The following is a 20,966-nucleotide window of genomic DNA, read 5'->3' on the forward strand; positions in this document are numbered from 1 at the left end:
GTGTCGTTAACTCGTTTGAGACGAGGCTCAAAAGAAAGCTGTCTCTGGTGTGGACCAATCAGTTTCAAGGACAATGCATATATGATCAGAGTATGTTTTTTTGTTGTTTTCATTCTGACCACAAGTGTTGTGGTTAATGCAGACATGATTCCTTGTAAAAGGTTTCAGTTTGGTGTTTTAACATCTTAACACCTGTTTTGTTGCCAGAAAAAAGGGGAAAACCCTATTATCATAGTTTGGTACTGGCAAAGGAGGTCTCATGATGTTTTAACTGAGTCACGACATAGTAATGTGTAATTTTCGCAACTGCCTCGGTAAGGGCTCGAAACATGAGTTCTGAGGGAAACCCCTACTTTAAATGCACGCTCACTGTATTTTTATTTTTACCTACGTGACATTACCGAAAAAACCTAAGAGTACGCTCACTATATGTTAAGTAGTGCTAATGGTTAATGGATTTAAAAAAAAATCAATCTGCTATTATCAACACATCGGCAAACACAAAGCAACATATTGCACAATTAATTCCCCTTATTTTCTCGTGCAATTAACACGCAACAACAACAACAAAACACCCATCAGGCGTTTATTGTTTTGTTTACGCGTGTGGATTTGTTTAATCTCCCGCGCAAATGCCCAGGCTTCGCGACTTTGGCACTAGGCCGCAAAGAAGGCGGGGCGAGTGACGCGGGGGGAGGGGCGAAGGGGGGGGGAGGGGCGAATAAGGGGGGAGGGGCCGGGTGAGGGGAGGGGCGAAGGGGGAGTAAGAGAGAGAGAGGGGGGTGGTGTAAAAAATGCAACAATTGACGCTTTCTATTGGTCGGCCGTGAGCACGTGACGCCTGGGCAGCCAATCGCGTGCGCCGAGAGGCGGGGCTAGTGTAATTCGTAAACTGGGCTCATTACAAAGGGATGTCGCGGCGGTCCGTATGTAAACACGGCGCTTCCACGTCTGTGTGTGAATTCTTATTCACTGTCATGGTGCACATTCATTTGCTCGTAATTTAACATGTCACCTTTCTACGTGTACGTTGTTTCTAACGCGCGGGGACCTCGATTTTGTGTTAGCCCGCGGCGCGTGTTGACTGCAATACTGCAGACACTGTACTGTGTACTGTACGCGTGTGCACGTGTATACATGCGCGCTGTACGCGTTTAGCAAACGCTAAATAGTTAATTTGTTTGATACACACTCGATATAAGCCTGTCACGCTGGTCGCGTAATGTACCGTATTCACATATACCGTGTGCTTGACTTTGGAGTGCAGCGTCAAGCGGTGAAGTTGATTGTTGATCCAACACTCATTGTTTCACTCCTGTCACTCGCTCACACACCGGCTGCTGTCAGCAGCCTCCTCTTTATATCGCTGCTACCGTGCTTACTGTGAGCATGGACCAGAGGTCGCAAACGGGTTTTGATGCCTTACCCGTATCCGTACCCCGCCGCACCAGGGTCGCAAACGGGTACCCGGCCGTACCCGGCTGGATACGGGTAGGGTACGGGTATCGGGTACCTGATTGCGACCTCTGGGATGAAGCCATGTTGCAGGCGCGGGTGGGTTGATTCTAGGAACTTGAATTGTGAGAAGAGACAAGACGTTGGGAAATGAGTGACAAACAGTTACTCACCAGTGACTCACGGTCTACCCGTACCCGGCCGCACCAGGGTCGCAAACGGGTACCCGTACCCGGCCGGGTAGCAGGGTATCGGGTAGGGTACGGGTATCGGGTACCCGGTTGCGACCTCTGTCATGGATTTCAATTGGTTACTCCAAAGCTTCAAATCTAGAATTACTCCACTGTCGTTGATGGCGCATGGTCCGCCCTGGCTGTCTGGTTTCGACTTTGAAATTCCCTCCCATCTCTCAAACTATGTATCTTGTAGCCCTGTGCAATTCGAGACGCGTATTGTGTTATTTCCTATTAAAACGTTGGTGGTGCGGTTTGTTAGGCGTTTAATTCTGTGCTGCTCAACCGATTACGGAAAAAAGTCCACGCGAAATGCAGGTCTTGAGCTTGCTCAGTCTTTAGTGGGTCCATAAACAAGTTTAGTTTTATATCCTTCCCTGGCACCTCTGATTAGCACGGTTGGCCACGTACGGTGCGAAATAAGTTCAACATAGAGGGTTTTGCAGGTGTTTCCGAATGTTCCCCCCTCTCATATGCATGGGATTTCTCTGGTTTTTCCCGGTTTATTCCCAGTTGCCAAACGTGCATTTTTGGTATTATGTCACTAATCCACTCTGTAATTGACGAGAAAAGTAATCCATCAAAACCTTGCCACTACAAAAACATAGAGGAACCAATGGATTCGATAACATCGCAGGTTAGAGACATCATATGTAAGTGCTTTTGGGCAAAACACATTGCTAAAAGCGATGATGGCGGGCAATTTGAGACTAACTGTAGAGTGGCAGTCCAAGAAGGGATATGTGCACAAGAGGCCATCCATCGCAGAGCAACGTGATTAGCTCGTGTGTAGGTGCGAGATTGTGAGTGATGACAAAGGGGGCTTTGTGAGGCGTTCATCCAGCAGTGGAATTATCATGGCAGGTGTTGATGATGACCATTGCAGGACCCTCCTCATAAATATTGTTGAGACTCAAGGCGCTCTTCCCCCTCCATACCAGCTTAAATAGACGCTCCAAGCCTGGGGTGTGTCATTCAGACTCTGTCTTCTCGACAGACCTGTTCTTCATCTGAGGACGGCTGCTTGCGTTGTGGCCGAAACGTCGTGAGAATTATTTTATGATGTTTTATTTTATTATTTTATTATTTCCATTCTACGTGACTTTACCGAAAGAACCAAGAAGACTGTTGAGACTCATTGAGGATATCCTATATAACTAAAGGATAGTAAAGTATAACAATTGCTATTTACTGTGAACTCTCCGTAATCTGGTTCATTCATTTCTGCTGACCAGTCACCTTTGTGGTAATCATGCATATGAAAACATAATAATTTAGAGTATACACGAAATGCCCAGCGTTTGAAATGCGTAACCCAAAGTGATTGATGGAGTGGTATTCAGAATGCATTAATACTTAGGGGCTAAATGAGCAATACTGTGTATAGGTGCACAAATATATGCTTAACAAAAAGCAATATTGGATCCCATTACCATATATCATCATTAATTTAGACTATGGCGGCTCCGTGGCCTTGTGGTCAAGATGGTCGGTTTTCGTGGGACCGGTGGTTCCATTCCCGTCACGGTCACTCGCAATCAGTTTCAAAGACAACGCATACATTATACAATTATCAGAGCATGTCTTGTTTGCATGTTTTGCCACAAGCACGTGTGGTTAATGCAGACTTGTATTCCTTGCAAAAAGGTATCTGTTGGGTGTTTTAACATCTTAACACCTAAATTTTGATTTAAAGCTTTCGTGACTGCAGGGATTCATATTCTTGGTTCTTTCGGTAAAGTCACGTAGAAGGGAAATAATACATTTAATAAAATAATTATTTCCCTTCTACGTGACTTTACCGAAAGAACCAAGAATATAATATCTTAACACCTGTTTTATTGCCAGAAAGGGTAAAGCCTATTCTTATTTTTCACACTTTGATTCTGGCAAAAAGGTCCCATAGGTTTAACTCCTCAACCCCGAGCTGTAAATGTTGCATTGTCTTTGTAATGTTCGCCTTTTGGCGTTTTTATGGTCTAACACTGGTGAGACAAGGCCATACAGAAGAAGGCAGGCTGTTTCTGATGTAGGCCAATCAGTTTCAAAGACAATGCAAAAATTATCAGAGCATGTTTGTTTGCTTGTTTTACCACAAGTATGTGTGTATAAAGCAGATTTAATTCCTTGCAAAAAGGTATGTATTTAGTTTTTGAACATCTTAACACCTGTTTTTTTGCCAGAAAGGGTAAAACCAATTCTTATTTTTTATACTTCCTGCAGGAAATAACCAAATCGCACAGGCACGTGCTGTAAAATAGACGTTCAAGATATTTTGAAAATGTAATTTTATTTATTACTCGCAAGACGTAGCGGGTCTCGTGGGCACTGAGTGACTGAACCTCAAGCAAGGAGGAGCGGCTAAAAAAATCAAACCAGTCTCACGTTAAGATAAATAATCGCACGCATCGTTGTGGAGAATATAAATAACACAATTATTAAGCAGAAAATGTGTCGCTTTCACACATCCGAAAATATTACATAACCCATCAGTCGCACAGCCTACAGTGAATGCATATCAGCACCATCGTTTCAAGACAAGCAAAATTGTGAAAATATTAATTTATTGATGTACGTTACGTTGAATCCACAACCCTGGTAATCTGCCAACGGATACTTTTGAAGCGTAGGCCGTTTTGCTTATGCCAGATGAGAACATGTATATCTCTCATTCCAATAATACCCGAATCTCTATGGTGCTGGCTGCTATCTTATTGTAGCTCTGCTCAGCAAATGCAATTAAAGAAAATTGGTTGCTGCATTTAAGTAGGTCTATATTTATGATCTAACACCTAATATATAGTGTATATCACTGCTTATGACCAAATTGGCCAGAATGTATTATCATGCTTGTTTACCCAGGATAGCCTCAGTAAGTATCTTGACTTTTTTTCAAGTTTGTACATTCGGGCCAATGATTGCTGCGTGTAAATCCCAATTGAGTAATCGAGGTTGAATTTTGCAAATGTGGACCGTGACACCAGCACACAATGGCCGACTCTTGCGAATGACGGTAATGGGACCATTGACGTATATTTTGGAGCAGACGCATGTATTTTATGCACATTAAATACACCCACGGTAATAACCAGGGCGGCCACTGGGTTAGAACAACGCACCTTTGTGACAAGTGGCGAGCGCGCTACCGCTGGGCCACGTCATCACCCAATGTGGCTGATGTCATCCGATCTTGAAAGTTAATCGGGATTTGAGCCCGGATAGTGATTGAACGAGTGACCACCATGCATACATCTTGCTGATCTCGTCAAGGGGCATTTACCATAACGCGAACTCCGGTCATCTTCGCAGTGGCTTTTGGCTGGTCATCGAACAAAGACGGTTACCGCATCGTGCGCTTCCAGACGCGCTTCTGTGGTCATCTGGAACGTCTTTCCTTCTGATATTAGGAAGCTACTGGAGCTATGCACTTTTAAATCTTGATACAAAAAAATTAGAGCTACTTTTTGTCTTTAGTTTGTTGTCCTTCCCTGCACCTCCGACGCACACGGTTGGCTACGTACAGTCCAAAAGAAGTTCAACATGCAGGTTATCGGTTTTGGGGCTACATAGTGGATAGAATAGGACAGTGCAGAAACATCTACCCGCCTTCACCAACCCATGTTGACTTCAACGATGAAGAATGGTCATATAACCCCCACGACCCGCACGGTATTGGGAAACCATAATTCAGCAGTGGATTGCACTTGTATCTCCACACCATTGAGTGATTGGCAGTACCCAGCTCCATTGGTGGTCCTGAGCCAGGAGCAGAAATTCCACATTGCTGTGACAAGCACCAGGCTTTTGTGATAGGATGCCCCAAAAAGTGGTACTCATTTTATAAGCCCTGTTAGGACATTGGGCTGAGTTGACCGTCTAATGGGGTATAGTTTATTAGGTATGAATGACACTTATATGTGTAGAGGAGTAGTGTGAGCAACCATGAGAGGGTGTACAGAATGAGGTGCGAGCGAGTTGACAGCGGAGGATCACGTCATGTCACGGGTGCTGTAAGGGGGTACCTTCGGGAACAAAGGCGGGTCTGAGTTAGGGGGAGGTGCCGCCCAAGGGGTACTTAAGGAGGACCCCGTGACGAAGGCGTGGGTCGTTGTGGGAGCCCGGGGCAAGGATCGGCTGCAGGAGATCTCTCCCGCTCGTCGCCGGACGGTGTTGGCTGAACCCCCGTCCGGGGCAGATGAGTCGGAGAGCCAAGGGGATAGCCGAGAGCGGGGCTCCAAGTATTCAGTGAGGATCGGCTGAGAGAGCGTGGGTTCTTCTCTCCTCGTTGCTGGGGGGTGTTGGATGAGCCCCCGCCCCGGCCCGAGAGAGAGAGCCCATGGATAGCCGAGGGTAGGACGACATAGAGTTTGGGGGTCCAGGGTAAGGACCAAGGATAGAGAGCACCTACTCCTGGTGTGAGCTTGAGCGCTGAACGTGATAGTTTAATAAACGGCAATCGCCCTTACACTAAACTCCGTCTCCGCGTGGTTCTACTACACAACATATGTATTCAGTTGTTCAAAATAAGGTTAAATGTTTTTCAATTTACATATGCTGTATGTTATGGGTTACTCTGACCTCTACAGCCACTAGAGGCACTACCATTCACACATTTTTAAAGATGAATCTTTCAAATAGAATTGCGACCCTGAATTTGCGACAATTCGATCCACCCTTACCTATTCCCGTGGCGGTCTCGATCACAGTTTGTGTGATATGTCAGTGTTTATTATTTTATATTACTCAATAAAAAAATTACATCTCCTCATGGATTCAGAAACGAATTTGGGGCCTTAATTGCATTGCTCGTAGCCGTTTGAGGCACACTGATCACGATTGACTGCCGTTTTGATTTTAAGCAAAGATATCGCTGCAGAAGCATTTGACAAAGCCCTTGTTTAATGCAATTTAAGCACGTGCCTTGGATGCCCGTTATTTACCGAGTGGCCAGAAATGAAATATTAATAAGTAAGGCAATAAAAAAAGGAAATTACGTTCAGTAGCATTTCAAATGAATAATACATCCTATGCGAGATTGCTTGACAGATCAATATTTTACAATAATGTTGTAATAGTGCGTAATTTGTAATCGCCAATGAAGCACAGATGCATGTTTCCTGCGCATGATTTGTCTTTGTGATGTCTGCTGTAGTAATCGGACAAGTGCGGTGCCACTCAAGAGATCCCACTCTCTCATGTCACCGTAATTTTTATTAATAGCGCGGGGATGCAAATTGCGCCATGATTAATTTCACTATTTCGTGTGTATCACTCGCTCGCTCGATCTCTCCCACTCTCACTCCGTGGCTCTGGTGGAAATGTTTTTTTTTTCCAGTTTCGCGCGAGGATAGGAGGGTTGGGAAATTTTTTTCTCAATTGGGTATTCGTAAGTACAGCAAGTAGGGTGCCAACATGTTTGTGTGAATTGTTTTTTAAAGGGTTATCTCTTCCTTTGTGAAAGGTATTTCACCCGGAATACTCCCGTTTTTTCCTGACCACATGGAGACGCTAATCACATTTATATATAGCCATATAAATTAACTTAAAATGTTTTAAAGTGGGAAAATAAAAACCTGATGAGCTATGAAGCTCTTTTCTCACAGGGGTCCAGCCCAAGCTGGGGTCAGCAATAGGGGAAAAAATTCAGAGGTAGTTACATAAGTAGAATATTTACACATTCTTCCATAAACTCGGTAAATACGACAGAATTATGTGATGAAAAAAATTACAAGAATAGTAATTTTTTTTTACAAGAATAGTAAAATAAATTATACAAAGGAATTCATGGTTGTTCAATCATAGTTGCAAGTCACAATAGCAAATCTAACTGTGGTCGACATCGAACATGAGTTGAAGAGCATTTCTTCATGGTAAATTCACCAAATTGAGAAAGGATGCAAGGCTATAATACAGTAACAAAAATTGGGTTCTGCAAGAGCAAATTAAATCTGGCAAAAAAACACTGACATACAAGCCAGCAAAGCCTTGGCATGTTAATTATTACTTGCCTAATATAAACCTACATTAATACCAAGATCCCCACCATCGCATACACATTCTGTTCATGAGCACCTATTAGGGCCAGCTTTATCTACAAAGTTGTGGTGTGACCAGCACCACTCCTGGCCACCTTTGTCTCTCCAGTGTGGATGTTTACACACCGCATGCGTTACTCGTTTAAAATGTTATTTCGACCTAGAAGAGACTGAAGACCAGTTTAGATAACACCGCTGCTCTTAGCCATGGCTAGGAATGGAACCCAGGTTGCGGGGGGAGGTTCGCAGCGCAATCCGCTAACCAATGCGCCACCGCTCCCCACTATATATCAAAGATCAAAGATCCCCCGTGTAGCCTTAACAGACTGTGGGGGCAAGTGCTGTTAGCGAGCACCTATGAAGGCCGAAACGGTACACGAGGGGGTGGGTGGCCAGCACCACGCCCGACCGCCTTTGTCTCCCCAGTGGCGATGTTTACACACCGCATCAGGTACTCATTTAAGGCTGAGTCGACCTAGGGGAGGCCCAGGACCAGTTCAGATAATCGTCACTGGTGTTGGCCGTGAGCGGGAATCGAACCCAGGTCGCCAGGTTCATAACGCAGCGCGCTAACCACTACACTACCGCTCCCCACTATATATAAACCCACCCGCACACGCACGCGCCTGTGTTATTCTACAGAGTCGTGCAATTGTATGCAAAACACAGCCCGGTATTGATGTTTTAGGTAAACCCAATATCGCGACATTCACTTTAGTGGTCAGGGATTTGCGGAACTATGAGCGCAGCAATACATCACAGTTCTAATTGCGCTTTGGCATGACAATATTTCTAATGCCGTGCCGGAGAGAGTAGACAATGAATGCACGGGTGTCGGAGGGCTTTATTAAGCCTCAAAGTAGGTTACGGCGCAGTGCGTTTGATGCACAGAAGTGGGGCTATTAGGGAATAAAAAGGCCCATCATAAACTGCTGAGCTCAGGCACATACATCACGAACGCGGGCGAGCACCCGTATCGCCCAGTCCATCATGCCGCGTTTCCACAGCCCGGCCCGGGAAACGAGCCGGGGGCCCGCTTCACAAACTCCCAACGAGTGGGGATAAGTGTTTTACACGACTGTCAAGTGACTTGGCGAACAGCAATAACGTTTTTTTATATTGGGTTAGATCGTGTAAATATAAATGTGTCGTTAAACCCGCTGCCATCCGATACAGACAATTAGTAAAGGTTTGTCACGTAAATGAAACATGCCAATTCGTTACTAGTTCATGCACACCGGTGTGTTGGAGAGTAAACCCACAACATTTACAATTGGAGTAAAATGTTGAGTAATTGTTGTGGCAACCAAAATAGCGAGAAGAGCCATTTTACAGGTAGGAACAACAGTTCCACACTGCCCACCAGGGATTATTTGTCTGTCGTGCATAGCCACGCCCTCGATTTGTAATTCATAGCGCTTCGGGCAGGCTCAGCACCACGTGACGCGCCGCCCCACGCAGCTTGCACCGCGTGACTGACACGGATCGCACGAATGCGCTGTCCAACCAAGTTCCTACTTGCCCACTCCGAAGGAACGTGTTTTCCAAATTCCGTAAAAATCGCAATCTTTCAAGAGCCGCAATGCATGTGAATACGAGACGGCGATGGTCCTTAATTAAACAACGTCACGACGAAGCGGTCCTTAAAGAGCCGCAGGTTGCCGAACCCCCTGTGCTGTACAGTCCTAATCGATTAACATGCCGTGCCCGTGTAGGAAAGCACTTTGCGATTACGATGTATCGTTACCCACAACAACCTTTCATTTGGGATAAGGTGATTTCTTTGTGTGCTAAATTTTGGCGGCATCATCAACCTTGTACCACTTGCCTGCGGATTGATAACTAATTTTTTAGGAAATGCTTTTTTCTATTTAGTTGTCCTTCCCCCGTACCTCCGATTAGCACGGTTGGCTACGTACGATGCGAAAGAAGTTCAACATGCATGCTTACAGTAATGTGAAATGAGCAATATATCTTTTAAAAGGGACGTTTCACCGCATGTCTTGTGGACGCAAAAACTCAACTTTTTATTTTAGCAGGCAAGGCCCACTGAGCTATATAGCTGTTTTTAAAAAAGAAGTTCAACATACATACCTTTTGAGTTATAAATGGAAAAGCAAACATCTTTCTCACGACACAGCACGTCGAAGAAATATCGTGCAAATATATTTGATTCGGTAATGCTCTCTGAACACGTGTTTGATGATGTACAATGTAATGATGTCATTGGGAACTGGGGGGGGGGGGGTAGGTGCTGCTCTGTCATCAGGACACAGACACAGAGGCAAATTACGTCTCAAAGTTTTGGCCAAACCATTGATCAATTCCACCGGTTTTCTCTAAGGCTAAGCCTCGAATGGCAACGCAACTTTTGTTCACATCGGTACCTCTCTTGAAGCGTCATCGCACAAGGTTACAGACCGGACAGGCGGACGGAGCAAACTTATTCACGCTTTCAACTTTGCGCATGTTGTTTTGGCATGACGTCCGACGGTTCGTTCAAAGTGCTGGGAGCTACTTAAGGAACTCAACTTCTGCTCGAGAAGCAACTCTTGGCATGTGGAGCACTATAGCAGCATAACGGGAGCGCTATACAGCGTTGACGATTAATGGTAGTCGAACGATATTCAATCGGACGCCGATGCTTCTCCTGTGCTGCCCAGGGTAGCCACGATGCTGCCCACAAAGCGACGACAACAACAACAACAACCGCAGCATCCGGAACCCAGGAACAAGCGAGCCTGCGGCACCAGCGACGACGACGATGATGGGAACTCCGCGGACGTTGCAATTTCCCCGGAGGCGGCGTCGGCGGCGTCGGCGCAAGAGGCGGCGCGTGACGCGGCGAGAACCGGGGGCGAACTGAGCCCCGAGCGTCTCGTGCCCACGGCCTTCGCCTGCAGCTTCCTGGAGGTGGAGGCGACGCTCAACGGCGTGCTCAGCCGCCTGAGCTTTGGCGACCCCGTGCGCTACGTGTACAACCCCACGGAGTACGCGGCCGAGACGCACCGCCGCTTCGTGGCCGCGTACTGCCGCGGTCCCAAGGACGTCCTCTTCCTCGGCATGAACCCGGGGCCCTTCGGCATGTCGCAGACCGGGGTGCGTGAGTCGTGGTGGCGGGGTGCGTGGGTTATGGTGCGGCGTGAGTCGTGGTGCGTGAGTTGTAGCGTGAGGGCCGTGGTGGTTGGTAACGATGCGTTCTGCGTACGTATATTTTTTAGGTCTTGGCGGGGCAGGGGGGGGGTCTTTATTTTCTCCAGTATAATTTCGTGAGATGAAGAATCATTCGGATTTCTTGCAGAGCAATGCGAGCCTTACAGTTAGGGAATGGCCCATGAAAGCGGATATCGCAGACCTACCACAGATCTATTCAAGATTGACCTCTGGTACAGACAGGGCACAGCACTTTCCCACTCGCTTTGCCACGTGAGAATCATTCCTGTTGCACGATACTCAATTTATTGGGTTGAGCGGTGACGCGGTGTTTCACTTGTCGTGCTCTCACATACCCCACCCATCCATCCAACCCACCCGCCCGCCCGCCTGCCCCGCAGGTGCCGTTCGGCGAGGTGTCGGTGGTCCGCGACTGGCTGCGCATCACGGGCGAGGTGCGCCAGCCGCCGCGCGTCCACCCCAAGCGGCCCGTCCTGGGCCTCGCGTGCCCCAAGAGCGAGGTGAGCGGCGCTCGCTTCTGGGGCTTCTTCCGCAGCCTCTGCGGCCCCCCAGACGCCTTCTTCCGCCGCTGCTACGTGCACAACTACTGCCCGCTCGCCTTCCTCGCCGAGAGCGGCAAGAACGTGACGCCCCCCGAGCTCCCCGCGGCCCAGCGGCGCGCCCTAGTGCGGGCCTGCGACGCCGCTCTCTGCCTCGCCGTGCGGGCCCTGGGCGTGCGCGTCGTGGTGGGCCTGGGCCGCTACGCGGAGCGACGTGCCCGTGACGCGCTCGAGGCCGGCGGGATGGGGCCCGCCGAAGTCCGCGTCGCCTTCCTCATGCACCCGTCGCCCGTCAACCCGCGGGCCAACCGCGGGTGGGACGTGGTGGCGCGCCGGACGATGCAGGAGATCGGCATCCTGGAGCTGCTCACGACGGAGGACGGGGAGATCGGCCAGTGCGCCGGGTAGTTGGGCGCTGGTTGTGTCTGCCGTGTGGTAAAGGTGCTGGGCCCCACGGGTGGCTTGTCCGTGCTGCTGCCCCGGTGGATGAGAGTTGTAGTCGTGCTCAATCCGCTGCTGGATGAAGGGCTCCCTCGTCCGCCACCATCTCTCACGATCGTTGCAAGGCAGTAATCCGCCTTTCAACTGCACGTGAGCTGATGTTCTAGCCGAAAATGTGCTACTCTGCACCTTTTTCTCATTCCACTGCAGGCCATCGATGACTTCCCCTAGAGGGATTGTAGATTACTACGATTTGGATGGATTCTAAAAAAATATAGAGAATCCCTCTAGATCGTAGTCCTACTCCTTCCACGCTGGATTTGCGCGTGAGGGAGAGTAGGAGGACGGTAGGTGATGGGAGCAATGAAATCCGTTTCATACGCAGGTGCCTGGCGGATTGTTACATCGCAGAATTTTGAGAGGTGGCGGCAGCCTGGGGTTAGGCCTTCATCCAGCAGTGGATTTACTCTGGCTGATGGTGGTGATGGTGGTGATGATGATGAGTAGGAGGAAACTGTGTTTGAAAGTTACCGTGGTGTGGGTCATAATAATGCAAGCTAACAGAGATAGGGTGACTCCGAAAAATTGAAATTAAACGAATTTTTTTTTGTTTTACCATGTAAGGCCCACTGAGCGATATAGCTCTTCTTCAGAAGCGACCTGGCCACAAATGATAGCTCAACAAGGTGGCTTATGTGGAAATTTATCGCAGCGAAATACTTTAAACACACGTTTCTAAATATGGAGGGAAAAACTGGAGGACCGGGATACAATTCCACGCGACCACGGGGAGCACATGCAAACCCCAAACATACAGGCGTCAGGGTCGGGGATCAAACACACGACCTGTATGCCAGGCGAGGTAGTTAACATCTCGAATGGAGAGGAATGAGGTGGAGACTTTGGCGACAAATGGGATCTGGTGACGGCCGCCAGCAGTGGAGGAGTGCTGCTGTCGCAAGTCTGTGGACCCAGCTGCCTCTACACAGAGGGCAGGATGGGAAGTAGTAGATTTCCCCAAAGGGTGAAGTCAGACGTTTCGGGCAAGCGAGTTTGAAAGAACTGTTTGTGCCGGTGTTCGGTTGCATACCTGTCAACCCATACGGTTTATCCATATTCTTTTACAGGGAAATTGAGTTTTCAGGTCCATACGGCGTACAGCCGTTTCAATACGGGTGAAACCCCATAATTTGTGTCTATTTGTGTTTCTCCCTTGTGATGGAACTTTGTAGGATTAACGTTGAGATTTCTAAGGGCACGGGGTGACCAATAAAGTCTGAGTTGGTCTGTCATACGGTAGGCACTGATAAGGGATTGACAGGTATGCGGTTGCGTGTGTCGCGACGGCCTTGTTGGAAGTCGGATGGTCCTGTCTTGACCGGTTCAGGGTTTCACATTACTTCTCTTAAAGGAAGTTGTGACCCCCCCCCAAAAAAAAATAAATGAAACGGCTCTTACAATGGAAAAAAAAATCACAATTTGTTAAAGTTTTCAGGTTTTTGTTTAACCAGGTGAACGCTCAAGCAAGCAGGATAGTCTCATTAATTTGCTCGAGTAACCTGGGCCACACCAGCGGCGTGCATTTTTTAACACAGTGTTATTTTACCACGTAGGCCTACTGGCATTATGTAATGCCAACGTTTATTAATTGTTTAGGCCTTTAAAAAAAAATGGTGCTGCCAATGCGTCGCAGACACCGCCGAGATATCTTTTGAACTCTCCCAAAGTATGTATTGATCATCTCCCAATGCTGTAATTTTATAATTTCGCAATGAATTTTTTTTTTTTACTTTTAATGTTCCGGGAAGACAGATTTCCCAGGACAGCCACTTCAACAAAATTACGACCCTGGACAAGCCAGGACAGTTGGCAACGGTCGCATTAGCGTGCACCTGTGCATCAGTGCGTGTGTTTTTGTGCTTCCTCATGCGCACTTCTTTGTGTAGTCAAATCTCCCGACAAAGCAAAGGCTCCCTGAATAGACTGGCATGCCAGCTTGTTCTTTTACCCGCAGAGGCAAACGTGCATTGCGTTGTGCATCTAATACTTTTTTACTTCTGAGCAGGGTATGATGTCAGTGTATAAGAGATCGTGTTTTACACGCCTGGCGGTGACTTGACTGAGGTGCAGAGGTCGCAACCGGGTACCTGATACCCGTACCCTACCCGATACCCGGCTACCCGTATCCGGCCGGGTACGGGTAGCCGTTTGCAACCCTGGTGCGGCCGGGTACGGGTAGGCCGTGAGTCACTGGTGAGTAACCGTTTGTCACTCATTTCGGGTAGGGTATGGGTAGTGAACGGGTACCCGTACCCGGCCGGGTACGGGTACCCATTTGCGACCCTGGTGCGGCCGGGTACGGGTAAGGAATCAAAACCCGTTTGCGACCTCTGCTGAGGTGCGAGTCGGGTCGCATCTGGATCCTGTGGTGACCCAGGGCTTCGATGAATAACCTCGCAGATTCTGTCTGGCACAGTGCACTCACACAGGCAGTGCTTTTATTATATTCCACAAACCCTTGGGAATCAAGCCAGTCCGGTTTGTGGACTGAGCGAGTAGGCTCAGCCGAGGATTCCCACATAGTAGCCAAGCGTTGTTTACATGAGCGCCGATGCAAGGACTGCAATAGGTCCCCCCACTTCCTGTCCATTTCCCCCCTCCTCCCCCCCCCCTCTGTTCGGAGGCCGGTGCTTAGACCCGCCAGTCCAGCTGCAGTTACACCACCTGCACACTCGATAGCTGTGCCACTTGTCCCCACCGCAGATGACGCGCCACAGATATACTTTGTCCACTGGCGCATCCGAGCCGAGTCAGTGCAGGGCCCTCACGGTACAGGGGCACCACGGTGGCAAAATGTTAACTACCTTGCCTGGTATACGGGCCCACTGAGCTATATAGCTCGTTTTTAGAAGCGACCTGGCCACAAATGATAGCTCAATGAAGTGACTTATCATCACGTGGAAATTCGTAGATGCCAAATACTCTAAACTCATGTCGTTTCTAAATGTGGAGGGAAAAACCGGAGGACACGGAGAAAAATCTACGCGACCACGAGGAGAGAGAGAGAGACGCAAACTACAAACATACAGCAGGTGTCAAGGCCGGGATCGAACCCACGACCTCCTGCATACCAGGCGAGGTGGTTAACATCGCATCACCGCAGCGCCAACTCGGGCTGCCCCTCATAGCTGCTCATAACGTCACGGCGTGAGAGATGCCACGTTCGTGTGGCGTCTCCTGTGTAAACTCCACCCACGGCTGTGTTTTTGTTTTTAAAAACGAGGGTGGGAGGGGGGGGGCAAATTACAGAAGCAATATATGTTTGCTTGGGGAAGCCAAAACGAACACAAATATAGGTTTAAAAAAAAATCCCACGTTTCTTCCAAACCAGCCATGCAGGACAAGGAGGGTGCAGGCATGTACCGATGCATCAACTCGTTGAATAATATAAATTCTCAAAGCTCAGAATGCATGCATTATGGAGTTGTGAGTGTGTGAATAGATGCAGGTTATTTTTTCACATCACAGGCAAACGGTATGCTCAATGTTGCATTTATAACGGATAGTTAGAAACCAACCAATCGTGTGCGCAAGATGGATTTAGGAAAGCTTTTTCTACTATTAATCACACTCGAATTGTGCATCGAATTCTAGTGGAGATGAATGGGTATCAAATGCCATTACGCCAAGCCACTGTCGACTATGAAAATACATTTCATTCGTAACAGCTGAATCACCGGGCGGGAGTGAATCGCTCTCCGCTGCGTAGGGAAAAGGAGGGACCGGGGAGACAGGTGGCAGGAGCCGATTACACAGAGCAGCGCGGTCCGTGAAACACGGGGCCAGAGATCAGAGTTGTGCTGTTGTTCCTGGGCCCTTCCCGGGCCATTTTTTTGGTGACCGAGCATGCTTGCAAATGCTTGTTGAAACATAGCGTTAGTACCATGGGGTCGGCAAACAAAATAACAAGAAGAGACAATTTTTTTTCCCGAATTCGGTACAAAATACTATCTCAAGAGCCACAATGCACGTGAATACATACACACATATATACACACATATACACACACTAAATACATTCATATAGCAATATCATTACCCGCCATTCGCTACTAAATGACGGTGATGTCACCATGGCGCCTGTGCCAGGTGCACTTTGAGGCCACGTGAAGTGTCGAAGGCTCGCTGACAGGAGGTCTCCGAACAGACCCAGGTGCCATATCAAACCGGAGCCGGTCATGAGCACACTGCCCAGATATGGGAAACTCTCCATTCTCTCCACCACCAAACTCAATTACGCACACGCTCGCACACAATCTGAATCACGCGGTCGCTCAGCAGCTCCACATTAAACCGCCATCTTTACACAAAGCCGCCATCTTTACAACAGCCTCAACAGACTGTTGGGGCAAGTACTGTTAGCGAGCACCTATGAAGGCCAGCACGGCACACGAGGGGGTGGGTGGGCCAGCACCACGACTGGCCACCTTTGTCTCCCCAGTGGTGATGTTTACACACCGCACCGGGTACTCATTTGAGTATTCTTAGGTTTTTTCGGTTTTTTCGAATATGAATCCTTGCAGTCACGAAAGCTTCAAATCTAGAATTACTCATTTGAGGCTGAGTCCACCTAGGGGAGGCCCAGGACCGGTTCAAATAATCGTCACCGGTGTTGGCTGTGAGCCAGGTTCTTAGTGCAGCGCGCTAACTGCTACACTACGGCTCCCCATCTTTACACACATACACACACATACGTTACGTCACTAAGCAGTCTGCGAAGAGCCGCATGCGGCACCGGAGCCGCAGGCTGCCGAGCCCTGCGTTAGTCCCAGGGCTCTGAATCCAGGTCTCAAAGGTGGCTGTTTAATGCCTCGGCATTGGTTCCTTGGGAAACACTCGGTCTCCAGGATACTTGAAACAACGGAGCTCAAATACATTGGCTGGGCCAATTCGGGGAAACTTTTTTCACCTAGGGTATTGCTGGCTTTGGCCGAACTCTTGTGTTGCTGTAGCGCTGCACAGAACTTGGCCGTGGTGGCCACGTGTGAGACCAAGGCTCTGCCAATCCACGCCGCAGTTCCAGTCTATGCTTTGACAATGCACGTCCATATGTTTTGGCTCTTCTAGACCATATTCTTAGGTTTTTTTCGGTAAAGTAAAGTCACCTAAGAATATGAATCCTTGCAGTCACGAAAGCTTCAAATCTAGAATCTTCTAGACCATCCAGTTTCTGAAGTCCATGCCCCAGTTTACTTTGAAGTCCCTTCACTCAATTCCTGAATCCAAGGTCTTGCTTGCTCCAGGTCATATGCTTTGGTTTGATATATTCCACGCCTCAGTTTCTTTTCCCAGCATCCAAAAAAACTCACCCACCCCACATGATAGCATTTGGGACCAACATTCACGTCTCGACTAAGCGAGCAAAGCATCACCTTTGCAAATTTGCCCCATTAATCACGATCGTAGGTGATGGAGTCGTCGGCAAAAAGAAAAATCGGTTAAAAGGTAACATTCGCCAATGAGACACGTGCATTGGCCAAAGGAAACCGTCACGCGAACTCCGGTCATCCTCGCAGCAGCGGATTTAGGCTAACCATCGAACAAAGACCCTCACCGCATCGTGCGCGTTTTCAGATGCGCTTCTGCGGCCGTCTGGAACGCTCTTCCTTCCGATATCAGGAAGCCAATGGGAGCTATGCTATACCTAATAAATGAACTTGAACTTGAATCATCTAGATTGAAAACTAATTTCTTTAGAACTCCTTTTTGTGTTTAGGTTGTTGTCCTTCTATGGGTACCTCCGATTAGCACAGTTGGCTACGTACGGTGCGAAAGAAGTTCAACATACATGCATACAGTAATGTGAAATGAGCACTCCATCTCTTCGAAGGGACGTTTCATCTTCTGTCTTGCGGACGCAAAGACACCGTGACATTACTCGCAAAGAAACTAAACTATTTAAATTTTACCAGGTAAAGCCCACTGAACATTATAGCTCTTTTTCAAAAGCTACCTAGCCATAAATTATAGCTCTACAAAGTGGCTTATCACGTGGATATTTATATCAGCCAGATACTCTGAAGGCTGGTTTCTAAATGTGGAGGGGAAAAAAAACCGGAGGATCCGGAGAAAATCCACACAACCACAGGGAGAGAGACATGCAAACTCGAAATATACAGCAGACGTCAGGGTCGGGATCGAACCCACGACCTCCTGCATACCAAGCGAGGTAGTTAACATATCACAACCATGGCGCTCCTCTGTGGCGAAATCGTGGCCAAATTCGTTTTACCGAATAATGTCTGAATTAATGTAAATGTTTATTCTTGGTTCTTTCGGTAAAGTCACGTAGCTAGAAAACAAAAATTTTAAGCAAAAATCCCACGACGTTTCGATCGCAACACAGCGGTCTTCTGATGTTGGCAGTAAGAAGACCGCTTGTGTTGCAATCGAAACGTAGTGGGTTTTTTTGCTGTTAATTTTGATTTTTGTTTTCTATCTACGTGACTTTACCGAAAGAACCAAGAATATGAATTCCTGCAGTCACGAAAGTTTTAAGTCTAAATTAAATGTAAATGTATTCGATAGAGTTGTGGAACTTACAAAGGTATTCTGATTACTACCTTTTCTTGATTAATATTGTACTGTGGTTTAGAGTAGGGATTTTACCCATTAATCTGGCAGCTGTTTGTCTTTTATATACTTGTACACGTGTGTGTTTTGTGGGGAGCAGTAGGGTGTAGTGGTTATCACACTGCACAACAAACCTGGCTAGCCTAGTTCGATTTTCAGCTTACTGCCAACATCAGTGGTGAGTAAATCAGTCTTGAGCCTCCCCCTAGGTCTACTCCGCCTCAAATGAGTACCTGTTGCATTGTGTACGCATCATCACTGGTGAGACAAAGGTGGCCGGGCGTGGTGCTAACAGCACTTTCCCCAACATTCTGTTAAGGTTATAGGGGGTGGGGGGGGGGTCTTTATCTTTGTTGTACTGTATATCTATGGGAGGACGATGAGATCTACGTACTCTATAAGGGACCGGTGGTACAGTGGTTCGTGCAACCTTGCTCAAAATTTGGCGTATTGTAAAGATGAGACTCTGGCCTTGCGAATAGAAACATTTCTGTAACGTTTGTAACAATGTTAATTAAATTTAAACCTTGTTATCGTCTTCTTTTGTTCTGCTGTGTGTACAAAAAAAAATTCTGTATCCTGTATAATCGCAAGAGTGGCGTTGAGATTAAACGCTCTCCGCGAGCTGATGGTAATGGATGCGTCGCATTGTCACTCGGCAAAAAGCGAAGCCCAAGCAAAAGCGTAGGGCCCCAAAAGGCTAAAGGGGCCCCCGGATTCACGATTAATAAGGGTCATCAATCAATGATCGATTGGAATTCAAATCTTCATCAACTAACAATTTTTATTTTACCAGATAAGACCCACTGAGCTATGTAGCTCTTTTTTTCAGAAGCGATCTGGCCACAATTGATAGCCCAACGAAGTGGCTTATCATCGTGTGGACATTTATATCAGCCAAATACCCTGAATGCATGTCGACTCTGAATGTGACGGGAAAACCCGGAGGACCCGGAGGAAAATCCACGCGACCACGGGGAGAGAGACACACAAGCTCAAAATATACAGCAGGCGTCAGGGTCGGGATCTAAACCATGATGTCCTGTGTACCAGGCGAGGTACAGTAGTTCACATCTCACCACGGTGGTGCCCCATGCAAACTTAAGAGGCTAACAAAACAAGCCAATTAATCTCATGTCTATCCTTTTTGCATCTCTCATCTCACCACATCTCTTATTTTGTCAGCACTGCTCTTATCCCATGACGTCTATCATGTCAATATCTCTTACGTCATCTCACTTGGGTTTTATGAATCGAAAGGGGGGGGAGACCAAAATAACACATTCCTGCGGAGGGAGCTGGTAGGAACGTTGGGTTGCTCGGTCAATGGTCAGGGTCAACAGCGGCGTGGTGTATTCTGCAAATATGCCCGACTGTGAGGGTGGGCACAAGCCGGCGTGAGTAGGTTAAACGTTGAGTTTTATAAGGGCACCACGGGGTGACGAGCACCTCCCCACCCAGCCCCACTCCTCCCACCCCCCACCCAGCCCCACCCTCCCCACCCAGCCCCTCCCCACCCTCCCCTCCCCACCCTTCCACCCTCCCCACCCAGCCCCTCCCCACCCAGCCCCTCCCTCCCCACCCAGCCCCTCCTTGCACGACGGACGGACGGACACAATAATCCCCTGTGGGCTGGTGTAACCAGGAGTTTCCTACCAGTATAATTTCTGCTTAAGGCCCTCTCCAATCGGCTAACACCATCGCTGGCATGGAGACACGTTGACCTGACTTGACTCAAGTCGCCCTTGACTTCACCCCCACGGGTTTGAAGAAGGAAAAAAAATGACTCATTGCATAATTGATTGACTGATTGATTTTGGTGGGTGTTTTTTTATTATTTAAATCTCCAATGATAGATGCCGCCACATCATGTCACATTTGCCCGCAGTCGCATCCTGCCATCTCACTCGGATTTTATGAATTAAAAAGGATCGGCCATATATATTATTTCTGCTTCGGCCTCCCCCCGCTCCCTCCTCGCTCTCCCCCCTCCAATAGAGTCAGCACCACCACCACTGCACGTCAATCATGCTCCTCGTGGAGTGGCGCTTTTCGCTACGACGTCGATAGCCTCCGTGACTCCGAACTGCGAACGGTGGGAAGCTCTGCGTAAAGTTACCACAAATCACCGTCCTCGACCAATCTCGCTCGCCCCCTTTTGCGTCGTTGAGCCGCTAAGCGAGAGAATAAATCAGCATTTGTGCGATGAAGTGGGGTTGGTGTTGTTTTTTTTGTTGTTGCAGTTATCCGCCGACCCACCCAGCCACCCATCGACCCCCCCCATCCATCCCTGCCCGGGTTTTTCTCTCAACCATTGCCCCCTCTTGTCATTGTTTTTTTTCTTCCTTTTCTGATAATGCCAGGGAATTATCGGCGAGCTCGCCGAACCCCTTGGAGAGGATGTTGAGCCGCTGCGGCTTCTCCGCCGATGTAAAACAGCGAAGGAAGGCTTCCGG

At 48.0% G+C, this 20,966-nt stretch overlaps 1 protein-coding gene across 3 annotated transcripts; it reads left to right on the forward strand.

The window, feature by feature from the left end:
* The first annotated feature begins 860 nt into the window (after window positions 1-860).
* On the forward strand, window positions 861-19,048 carry SMUG1 (single-strand-selective monofunctional uracil-DNA glycosylase 1). 3 transcript variants are annotated; one of them, XM_078609073.1, is made up of 3 exons: window positions 861-922; window positions 10,387-10,822; window positions 11,278-19,048. In XM_078609073.1, the coding sequence occupies exons 1-3, from the start codon at window positions 912-914 to the stop codon at window positions 11,842-11,844; spliced, it is 1,014 nt and encodes a 337-aa protein (XP_078465199.1). In that variant the 5' UTR covers window positions 861-911; the 3' UTR covers window positions 11,845-19,048. The 3 variants fall into 3 exon arrangements, with proteins under 3 accessions (XP_078465199.1, XP_078465200.1, XP_078465202.1); XM_078609074.1 differs by having other exon boundaries at window positions 893-926; XM_078609076.1 differs by having other exon boundaries at window positions 911-953.
* The last annotated feature ends 1,918 nt before the right edge of the window (window positions 19,049-20,966 follow it).

Source organism: Lampetra planeri, chromosome 31 (assembly GCF_965212315.1).
Source record: "Lampetra planeri chromosome 31, kcLamPlan1.2.h2, whole genome shotgun sequence".
Taxonomy (NCBI): Eukaryota; Metazoa; Chordata; class Hyperoartia; order Petromyzontiformes; family Petromyzontidae; genus Lampetra; species Lampetra planeri.